The sequence below is a fragment of the Glycine max genome, chromosome 4, assembly GCF_000004515.6.
Source record: "Glycine max cultivar Williams 82 chromosome 4, Glycine_max_v4.0, whole genome shotgun sequence".
Classification (NCBI taxonomy): domain Eukaryota; kingdom Viridiplantae; phylum Streptophyta; class Magnoliopsida; order Fabales; family Fabaceae; genus Glycine; species Glycine max.
This window is the reverse complement of record NC_016091.4, coordinates 42380688-42392829: the sequence shown is the minus strand read 5'-3', so window position 1 is coordinate 42392829 and position 12142 is coordinate 42380688. Positions and strand designations below refer to the sequence as shown.

The 12142-nt window shown below is 34.6% G+C and overlaps 1 protein-coding gene and 1 pseudogene across 1 annotated transcript; both read right to left on the bottom strand.

Moving 5' to 3' along the window:
* Window positions 1–5804: 5804 nt before the first annotated feature.
* LOC113001454 (uncharacterized) lies at window positions 5805–7627 on the bottom strand (annotated as a pseudogene).
* Window positions 7628–9308: 1681 nt separating this feature from the next.
* On the bottom strand, window positions 9309–10292 carry LOC102669878 (serine/threonine-protein phosphatase 7 long form homolog). The gene is made up of 2 exons (XM_006579221.1): window positions 10173–10292; window positions 9309–9836 (listed from the first exon to the last, which is right to left on the bottom strand). Exons 1-2 carry the CDS (start codon window positions 10290–10292, stop codon window positions 9309–9311), a joined length of 648 nt encoding a protein of 215 aa, XP_006579284.1.
* Between the last annotated feature and the right edge of the window lie 1850 nt (window positions 10293–12142).

Here is a 12142-nt window from a genome sequence, read left to right as displayed (position 1 = left end):
CGATTTTCTGACATATTTTGATTTAATTAATAATTCCTAAAGTATTGATGACGAACAACATTTTTTATTGATAAATGCTTTAGTAATTATAAATAAGAGTATAGTAAAAAAAAGTTATAAATTTAATTTTTAGATTCTCTATTATCCAAATTGATGACCATTTATGATTCCAACAATATGATTGAATAAGATTTTTTTTAGTCTAGTAATATACTAATTAATAATCACCTAAAATGTGTTTTTTTCTCATAAATATGAAATTTTTTAAATTCATTCGTATAAAATTTTCACTATATTTTTTCATCCTCACAAAATTAAAATATTTCATTTTTTGACCCAGAATAAAATTCAAACGGTCAAACCTACATCGACTATACATATAATAGATACAAAAAGTCATCATTGTAAGTTGAAATAACCTATAACCTATGAACCATAAAATGATATGTTTTAATTTTATAAAAATGAAAAATATATTAAAAATTTTACATAAATAAATTTTAAATATTTTTACATTCAGGAGAAAAAATATATTTTACCCTAATAATTACTACAAGAATGTTTGTTATTATAGTGGATTTGTTACAGTCAACCACGAGTTTGTCTGTAATACAAACAAATTGGAGTGGATTTGACCATTGATAAGCTACAGGTGGTTTTTCTGTCAGTAATAACAAGAGGATACAATGGGTCCAGGCGTCGATAAAATTACAAAGGACTTTATCGTCTTTATTTACCCATTACAAATTATTAATAAATTTTTTCTTTCGCCAAAGTCATTGCAATGGTTTTTTTTTTTTAAAAAAAAAACACCGCAGGAATGTCAGTAAGTTTAGTCTTTTGTAATCAAAATAAAGGTTATAGTGAGTTAAACCCATTGTAACTTATTATTTTTTAAAATTAATGAACTATTTTTTTTTGTTTGGAGTGGGCTTAACCCACTATTACTACATGAAACTTTGCTATTAAATTTATTTGTATTTTTTAGTTATATTATTCTAATTAGTTATATAAATCTTAATATATTTTATTGATGGAAAATAGTGTACACTCCAGGTATTCAAGAAACCTGGTTTTCTCCCAAAGAATTTTAAAATCCAAACAAAATTCCTCTCACTAGTGCTTAGCTCATGACTGCTTCAAGTGAGGGTCCCTTTATGATAACAGATACTAGAGAGCCTAGCTACATCCTTGATTCTTTATTTATTTTTCCTTCTTTTTTCCTTTTCCATTTCAGAGCATATACCTTGACTCCTTAGTTGTGCTATACTTCTCAAATTTTTTATCATAAAAAATAATATAACTAAATTTACGCCTAGCAATATATTGCCTTTTGTACAGAAAACTGAATAGAGAAATTTATAATTTTAGATCTAAAGCACATTTAATAATACCAAACTGCAGACATAGGGGCAAGCCATAGGCAACTACAAAACTAGAGTCATTGCATATTTTAATCAAGGGCATAGTGAAAAGAATCATGAACTGATGAAGCAAAATGTAGAAAGCAAAAACATCAAAAGAAAATGTATAACTAAATATATCTATGGAGATTGGACACTAACCTGTAAAGGAGTTATGACTGGTATGCATAATACCTCAAAAGAGTTGGCAGATAAGAAGCATGGAACACATGATCGAGCATGAAACTTTGCCTCTAAATAAAGAAAAGAAATTGATATGCGAGATCAAACAATTGAAGCCTCACACTACATAATTATGTTAGTATTCATGGCAAAATCGAAACATAATTATGGCTAATATTCCAAAAGTTGATGTTAGTATTCTCAAATTAGATAATTAAAAGCAAAACACTACATTCTGCACCTACCCCCCTCCTTTGCAACAATAAATAATAATAAATGAGACCTAACACAAATTTGAAACACATAATGTGGCAAGCATATATAGGAGAATTAGGAGTCCAAACAGATTCGTACCTGCATTAACTAATAGAAGTAAGGAATATGGGTAGAATCATATCGCAACGTAACGACCCCATTAACTAATAGAAGTTGTGGATTCAAGGAAAGATAGAGAGAAAGTGGGAGTGGTGAGAGGTTAGGAAATGACAAGGTAATACTCGTTCGGGGTTTGATTGAAACTGTAATCATATGGATGTGGAGCGAGTAACGAATACCATGGGAAGGATCTAACTACCCAATTTTTTACAAACTTCACAGAGACTTGTTGCTAGGGATATGTGTTACCTCTTTAAAAAATATGGAAATATTTGCTAGGTGGTCATACCGAGTAAGAGATAGGAGGGGACATCAATTTGGATTCGCACATTTCGAGAACAAAAGGGATGAAAGGAGTTTAGCTTTGTCTCTGGATAAGGTGTTCATATTTGACTACAAATTGATGGTTAATAGGTCGAGGTTTGAAAGAGGTGTGTGGAAAGATAAACAAGTAGTGACCAAACCAGCAAAGCACACTTATAATAGATACTTTTCTTTCTACAAACAACCAAGAAAAGTGATCAAAAACCTGATTTCCATTCAAAGGAAGTTTCTATGGCAAAGGGTTTCAGAGGAGAATAAGATATGTTGGGTTAGCTAGAAGATGTTTCTTCCAAAGTCAAAAGGTGGCCTTAGGGTAAAACACCTCCAACCTTTCAACTACATCCTTTTATCAAAATGGCGAAGAAGACTTATAATAGATACTTCAGCAACTTGGAGGTGTCTGCTCAATCATAGATATGGATGGTGCAACACTCCATTTCTCTCTCTTCCTAATGATGCAAGCCTTTGGTGGAGAGATTTGGTTAGTCTAGACCCTTTAACCAATGGACCATGCACATCTTTGGTTCCCTCATTCCATAGGAAGGAGAACTACTTACTTTTCGATTGATAAGTAATGTGGGGATAACAACCTTAAGGAAACTTTCCCTTGATTGTTTCAAGTAGTTATTAACAAGAATGCCACCATTGCTGACTTTTTTCAATCTAGCTCCTCCAAATGGTCAGAATCGAGCCTCTGGAGAAGAAAACTTTTTGTATAGGAAGAACAACTCTTTTTAGACTTAAAGACCAATGTAGGTGAAAGTGTTTTACAGGAAGCTAGGTTAGTCTAATGCTTGGTTTTGGAAACCAAACTCAGTGGTAAGGTTCTCGATTGCAGTAACTTATGATATTCTGTCTAATTATCATCCTCCCACTCATCATGCACCAACAATCTCTCCTATTGAGAAATCCTTTTGGAAATCAATAGCCCCATCGAAATTGCTCATCTTTTCTTGGAAACTCTTACAGGATAGACTTCCTACTTGTCTTCAGCTTCAAAAACATATCAGTCAAGCGTGTTATATGAATAACTTTTTGGAGGATTGCAATAATATTTTTCTTAGATGTTTGTTCTCAAATAAACTCTGGTTAGCCGTGCTAGGATGGATGGGACTATCTTTTGCTATTCCTTGTACAATACACGACTTATATGTTCAACTTGGGGATTGCATTCGCATCAAGAAATCTAAGGTTGTAAAACATATTTTCTGATATGCTACTGTTTGGTTCATCTGGCTTTTGAGAAACAAAATCATATTCAATGAGGGCAGGGCAAAGTTTATGGGATGTTGACCCACATTAAGGCACTCTCATGGCAGTGGATTCTTTATAAGAAGGGACTCATCTTGCTGTAACAACCCACTAGGATGTCTATAAATAGCATCTTCTGGTTATATTCATTTTTTGTATTATGGAGGATGAAGGTTACTTTTTGGGGTTCTTCCTTCGTCCTATGATTGGTTTTGGATTCAGTAGCTTAACAGTATAGCTATACACTATAACTCTTTGTACTACTTTCAATATTATTAATTAATGAATACTTTTCTCCTTAAGACAAGGAAGCCATATTTGAAGGAATTGGACCTGAGATATGGTTGTTAGAAAGGTCAACGCTTTCCAAATGATGCAGTGCTCCAATATTTGTTGGTATGCCTCTAGTGAATTGGCAATGAAAAGGATTAAGGAACATTTAGACTTTGTTTAAACTTAAGAAGGGCTTTCCTTGTGTGTTTCTTGCATCTTACACCCACCCATTTGCAGCAATCACTGCCAACCCATGAAGATAGGCAATGAAAAGGATCATTTAGACTTTGTTTAAACTTAAGAAGGGTTTTCCTTTCCATCTCAATGCACTCAAAACTATTATTCTTAACAGCACAATTAGGCCCTATAGCTCCCATGACATCAGATACCAGGATCAATAATGCTAAGGCAACACACTCTCTAATATTTTCTACATGCAGTGCCCAAATCCACATTGTCTATAAACAACAAATATTTTGTTAAAGAGACAAAATTATACCAAAACATTGACAACTGCCAAATGACAAGTTCTACAAGATATCATATAGCCCACAACAATTATCATCAATAAGTTAAATTACAATCCATTTGTTAGTGCAATAATTTATACAAGTCCAGCAACCAATATTGCATGTGTAACCATCAAAACACTAATAGCTATAAACTTGCATTAGCTACAATAAAATATAAATGCAGATCTTATAAATTGGTCAACAAAGGAAATTAATCACCAAATGCTTAAAATCCAAGTTCAAGGAAACCAGTTTATAGGTTTTAATACAGGACATTCAAGTCATATGACTGACTCAAGCATTATGTTGCTTTCTCTGAAACCGAGTTAAATGCATGTGGGACAGATTACAAAAACTATAAAATAAATTAGAAACTGAAGATTTTTCCACCTATCATATAATTCATATTAACATTGAAAATGAATGAGAATGAAAGTAAAGCATAAGATTAAGAACTAACTCCCATTGTAATGATGAACTCCAACCTTTGCCAACATAGCATAGTATTCAATCTCCGACTTCCTCAAAGGGGGGCAGTTGTTAGCAATGATAATCAATTTCCCTGCAACGAAACAATAATATGGTTTTATATCCTCATTAATTAAAAACAAAATTACAACCACGACCTAAACACTATTAATGAGAAGTCACTAAAGGGCTACAAAACTCGTTTATAACCAATAAAGTTTTTTTTTTTTTTCACAAAATGTTTTGAAGAGGAACATAAACTCCATGGCCACAAAGGCCTTTAGGGAAATGTTGGAGTTTTGAAGATGCGTACCCTAATGGAGGCTTTTTAACATCCTGAAAAGTGATGCTTAATGGAGGCTTTTTAACATCCTGAAAAGTGATGCTTCTTTGTTCAATATCAGTAATCCTTAAAGGCATAGTAATGTAACAATCAAATAGGGGAAATGAGAGACTGGCCTAACTACGACAATGACGATTGTAACTGAACGGCGGCCGAAGATGTTCGACGACAGAGCGAGGCGGCGTGGAAGATAGCTATGGAGGAGACGGTGAGCTCAGGGAGGGTTGAAGGTAATGTGCGTAGTCCAGTAGTGAGTGAGGGCACGAGTCTGGTTTCATGAGACTAAATCAGGGGCAAGTTTAAGACGATGCTTTCCAAAAACATGGTGGAAAAAGGGGAAAGTAGTGTTCAAAGACAGTCTTTTGTAGCACCTTCTTTGTTGACAAAGTTTCTAATTACAAAAATACCATTGCTTAAGCAACTGCGACGGTGTAGCAATCAAACATCATTGTAGAAGTTAAATATTTGCATAAATGCCACTGCACAGCCTACTACGACGTTTATAAAGTGACCGACCTTGAAGGTGTGTCGTAAAAATAATCAAACGTCATTGTAGAAGTTAAATATTTGCATAAATGCCACCGCACAGCCTACTACAACGTTTATAAAGTGACCGACCTTGAAGGTGTGTTGTAAAAAAACCTTTTTTTAGTAGTGGGAAAAAAATAGATAAAGTACGTCCACATATTATTACTTATAATATCAGCATGGTACACATGTTATTATTACTTGTATATATACACAATATGCACGAGACAAAAGCAGGTTGGTATATGCATATTCATCATACGGATGCATCATGCATGTCGTGAAGGGACTCCACTTATGGTTCTTTCCATGAATGGAACTTATTAGATACATACAACCCAAAAGAAAAGGCCACAACTGCAGTTGTAACAACTCCCTTGTTTCTCATCAAAACCTCCTCTAGAGCTCTTGACATGTCGCGTTTTTGCTCCAACTTACTTGTCAATTTTTTAGAATAATAATCATCCATGTGTTGTGCATTTTCATTTCTTCTTTCTTTCTTCTTCTCTCTATCTTCCTTATGTTGTTCATGACCATGATTCCTTCCCTCATCAACAACATTGTGTTCCTCACTTTCAATTTCTTGTGGCATTTCAACACTGCCATAATTTGAAGCTTTCTCTATATCACTACTTTCTTTGTTGTGCTCTTGATGTGAAGCTTGCTTGGGGACATGCACGTGAAGGATTTCACTGTCATAGTTTCCGGATATGTTATCCACATCTGAATCTGGAGGCAATGGAAAGGCCAGCTCAAACTGAACTCGTTTCTGTTCATTTGTTTGCCTTTCGCCTTTCACAATTATACGGCCAGTGGAACCATCAACTTGAAGGGTCACCTCCTCCTTCCTGAATTCTGATATAAGATATGAAAAAGAAGTTATGTTTTTTATAGGCAAATGAATGATAGTGGTTAATTATTAAATTTTTGTTAAAGAAAAAATTGAATATATGACCTTTTCCTCTCCCTTCACCAAGCAATTAATAACAAACATATGACAAAGAGATTAATGAATATATAAAATAAAATAGACCAACCAAATCAAAGCATAAAAAAATACCAGCTACTATATACACATTGTTAATGGTTAAGATTATCTATCGGTGTAACCTTTAATCATAAACATTCAATTATCATTATAGAGATTAATTCATTATGAATCAATTTTTTGTGTGAATGAAATTATTTGTTAGTATATTTTTATTTTATTAGTATAGATTCGTAGTATCGATAAAAAAAATAATCATTAGGAGTTAATTTATGATCATCACACCTATATGACATTTTTTTCTAGTAGTAAAAATATAACAAGCCGTGAACAAAAAAACAAGAAACATTAATTGATATTTTGTACGTATATATGAACAATTTTTTTAATGTAAAAAAAAAAAACTATTCAGGTGCAATGGCTTTAAAATTGTGGTGCAGAACTATAATTGTCGCAATATTGTGTTTTGAGTTTTCTACTACAAATTTACAACTGCATGCATATATATATATATATATATATATATATATATATATATATATATATATATATATATATATATATATATATATATATATATATATATATATATATATATATATATATATATATATATATATATATATATATATATATATATATATATATATATATATATATATATATATATATATATACACTCGACATTTCAGTAATTATATTATTCGTGACATAGCTAAAAGCATGATGAGGTGTTTGAATTAATACCAGGAAGATCTACAAGAAGAAAATGGCCTGAATGGTCGTCTGTTCATTCCGAATTAGGTACGATCTCTTCAACCACTGGTGCTGCTGAGCTTGTTCTTGTTCCAACCCGTCTTGCAATACCTGCCTCACTGGCCATATAGAGAATGAATTAAACCAGCAATTAAGTATCAACCAATATATATAAGCCTTCTAAAGATGTTTGTGTTGAAAAGATGTGACAAGGATTAATTATTAGTTATTGCACGGTTTATAGAAGAAAACCATAGGAAGAAGCTAAATGCTCTTATAGGTTTAGCCTTCCCTGATATGACGAAATTGGATGGCTTGCTTTCCATGATTAATTCAACATTCTTATTCCATGCTTGTCCTGCAAGACCGTGTAAGGGTGTGACCTAGGTATATGGAAAAGCAGTTCCTTGCTTTGCTTATTATAATTGTCAATATTTAATGTTCAATTGAATTTTAGGTTTCCTTTTAACTCGTATTGGTACCAAATATAATTATTAAATTAAGAAAAATGTTTCATTAACACCCATGTTATAAGATCTAGAAAGAAAGAAAAAAAAAAGAAAAAAATATAAATATTATAAAATTTATGTCTCATTTCTCTTAAATTAAATATCCTTTGTTGATTTCTTTTGCTAAGCTCTTTTGGAGGGTCAATTTGCATAATATGTTAAACATAAGTGGTAGTTGTAATAAAAAAAAATTGATTAAACGTGCCCAAAGACCCAAAAGAAAAAGAGTGTTGCTAGGTGCACCCAGCATTATTGCTGGTGCACCCAGTATTCTAAAAAAAAGGGTAAAATTGTCCTTATTTGATTTTTCTCTTACGGATCAACTTGATCCGTAAGTTGATCCGTAAAAGACTTACGGATCAAGTTGATCCGTAAGAGGAAAATAATAATTTATTAAATATACAACATATTTAAAAATATTGTTTAAGGTTATTTTATACATATTAATAAAAATCAATAAATACATCAAAGATAATAATAATTTTATAAAATTAATATTATCATCATTAATTTATTTTTTATTTTTATAATTAATCATATCATTAATATTATAAAGAATATAAAAAAATAATAAGTATTATATTAAAAATTAAAATACTAACTACTTTATAATACATTTTTTTACATGATCATTAATATAAGTGGAAAAATAGTAATTATAAGAGAATTTAAAAATATTAGTACGTTATATAAAATAAGGATCTTAGATAACGAATGATGTCTATTTTTGTTTAATTTTTTTTCCTACACTCTTTTCAACTTCTTTATTTCAATTATATTTAAAGCTATATTTCAAATTATTTTTTATTAGTTGGTAAACTAAGTTAACTAGACCATTTATAATAATTTACATATACTATAACTAAGTTAACTAGACCATTTTAATAACACGCGTGTATATAGACACAAATGGAATACACAATCAATGGAAATAAATAAAACTAACATTACTAATGAAAATAAATAAAACCAACAATACTCATGAAATGGATTCATGTACAATATCTGTATATACATGGAATATCAATATAAAATATGTACATAAACTACGCCTGATCCGTGCACCGCTTGTGTCTAGACCTAACATATACTAGATGATCCTGTGTCACACTCCTGGCCAACCTGAGACATTCTTCGATCACCTCATGTGTCGATAAGCCAAGCGTGACCACCCTTAGACTCAGATGACGCTCCAACCTCTCAGCAATGTCATCACAAACTTCCTGTTACATACAAAACAAACTGATTACACAAATTATTATGAAAATATTGAGGTAAATAACGTAGATTATTAGTATTACTTACCACTGCATGTCTAGGCTCCTCCGCAGATGTCGACGATGCTCCTGGCTCCGGCACGTGAGGGATATCCATCTGCGGGGCCTGAGGGACGACTCAGGGCTGCGGGGCGTGACCATGAGGCAGAGGATCTAATGCGTGACCTGGTGTCATGAAAGGATGGGAGATGCGGAAGAACCAATCCATGTAGTCACTGGAACACTGGCCTGACACAACGCACACCTCACCTGCTGGAACGATATGATCCTCGTAGTGCATCCACCTGTCGTGTATATCATCATACGAGATCCATGAATCGACAGGAGGAGCAGGAATGGTCTGTGTGTAGCCAAACTGCCGCACGACCCTCTCCGGTCGGTAATAAATAGCAACAGGCCCCCAGCGTAAGAGACCGAAATAGCATGATCTGACGTGGAAGTCCCGGACCTCCCGGTGCTCCCCATAAGGGATCCAACAGACATCCGGAATCCGGAGTCGGTCCAGGTGCTCCCTGTACGCCGGCGTACGAATGCTCTTCACGGTCTTCTTGGTCGCAATCCACCTACACGCACACGGAGAATTCTCGTCGTACTCTTGATCAGCAGTGGAGTCCACGACTGATGGAAAGTGCTCGTAAATCCAGCACTACAGATGTAACATCAAAATTATAGACATTAATAATGAAAGTGTAACAAAATTTAAAGTTGAACATTGTTGAGGTTGAACGAATAAAAAACATATTTGTTACCTGCAGTAGTGTGATGTAACCGTCAAGCTGTCGGCTGTGGCTCATAGATGCATCGTTCAGCTGGTCGTACATATGCACCAAAGCAGCCACTCTCTAGGCGTACCTCTTCGTCATACTGAGGTCACGAAGGGCCTCCAAGTAGACAACATGGACATTGGTTGCACTCTTGTTAGCAAACAGAGTGCAACCTAGAAGATGAAGAAGATATGTGCGAGCCGCAGTTGTCCAATGACCTGCCTGGCATCGGCGCTCATATATTTCACGTATCCATTGCAGGTGTACGTACGGTCCACGACACTGGGCTGTTCAGCCCTAACAGACTCTGTAGAGACCATCAATAAGTCCACCAGCATCTGAACCGCATCGTCCACGTGCAAGGGCTCAAAAGCGTGTAAGTCACTAATCATGGGAATATGAAAGCGAGAAGACGTCGTCCAACATGATGGTGAGCTCTCCCACCGGGAGATGGAAACTAGACGTCTCCCGGTGCCACCGCTCGACAAATGCGGACAAAAATCCCCGATTGCCGGTGTCTACAGAACACGCGATCAGAGGACTTAGTCCTGTACCAGCAACAAGTCCCTGAATGGCTGGGACAGGCCTGCCTAAACTGTGGACCTTCCTCCCATGAGAGGATAGCTTCAATTCAGGACACTCCTGAATTGAAGTATAAAGGAATGCAAAATTCATTAAAATCATCATTTAAAGGAAAACTAATTTCAATCATAAAGTATAATTTACAAGTAACTAAAAATAAATAGTATAAATACCTCTCCCGTCCATACGTTGCAAGCAACGTGATCCACATACTAGGTCAACACGGATGGGTCACTCGGACCACCCGAAAATCCCTCATGCTCATCCTCAGCAGCCTCCGCGCCTGTGTTCGCAGGAATGTCTACCACAATGTCCTCTACAGCAGCTGATGCCTCCATCGGGTCATCCTGAACATCTGGCGTAGGGACCACTGGCTCATTATGCGCCGCAGTCACAGCGACTCGCTGCCTCCGTGCGGATGCAGTAGATCGTCGACGCTGCGGAGCATCATCGGAATCATCATGATCTCCTCTGCCGACACCTCTGCCAGTAACCTGACCTAAGGCACGACCTAATCCTCTGGTCCTAACCATGATCTGCAAATGAGTGCCGCAAATTCAATCACCGATTTCATTCACTCAAATTTCATTGGTCTAACGCAAATTTCATTGACTGAAAGTCGCGCAAGCTGTCAGGCTTTCATTGATTGTAGGACATGTATGTCAAGAAAGGCATGTCAAGAAAGTCTACACATGTTAGGCTTTTATCGAGTTAGTTTTTATTCAATACACTATATGATTGAATGGAAATTGATTATGGATCCTAATATTATTGATATTAGATGAACAAAGCCAAAGAAAGAAGAAATCAATCTTCTTGAAATGGAAGCAACTCCATATTGTTTCTTGATGATCCTTTATTCCCTCTTGATCCTTGGGTTTTTGGCTCATGCTTTGTTCATGATCTTATCCTTAGTCTTTATAAATTGTTTGTTCATGCTATTAAATGTGTTTTTTCTCTAGTGTTCAAAACTGATTTCCTACACAAAATTTGTGGCAATTATTGTATCATTTTTTAGTGAGGTGTGCATGTTTTAATAGGTTTTGTACACTTTTCTCACTCATTGGGGGAATATGCTTCTAATACCAAACAAAATAATTTGAAATCAACATGAGTGACTGGTGAAAAGGCTCTCAGTGGTTTGAAATTAACTGAGAACTAGCTCTTAGGATAGTTGAAGACAATACTTACTATCCTAAGCTCAAAGAATTCTGCAAACCACACAAATGTTATGTTGATGAGCACTATTTTCAGACAATGTTAACAATTAATACTCCTCATCTTTTGGCAAATAGAAGCCTCACTTATGTGGACTGGTCAAGCTTTATGCTTATTCATTTGGTTCAACCTATAATTTTTGGAGCAACTAGATAAAGAATGACCGATCAACATTCAAAACAGAAGACAACTTCTCATAGATTATCCCAATAAAAAAGCAAAATCCCTTTCCTCTCAAAGTTATACTAGCACTTCATACATTAACATCTACTCCTTCTTCCTCTTGGATTTGAACAACATATTCAAAAGTATGGTCTTTGTTAATTAACTAGTGATATTGAAGATGAAGATTCCTTATCTAAACAAATTGATAAAAGCAAAAAAAGAG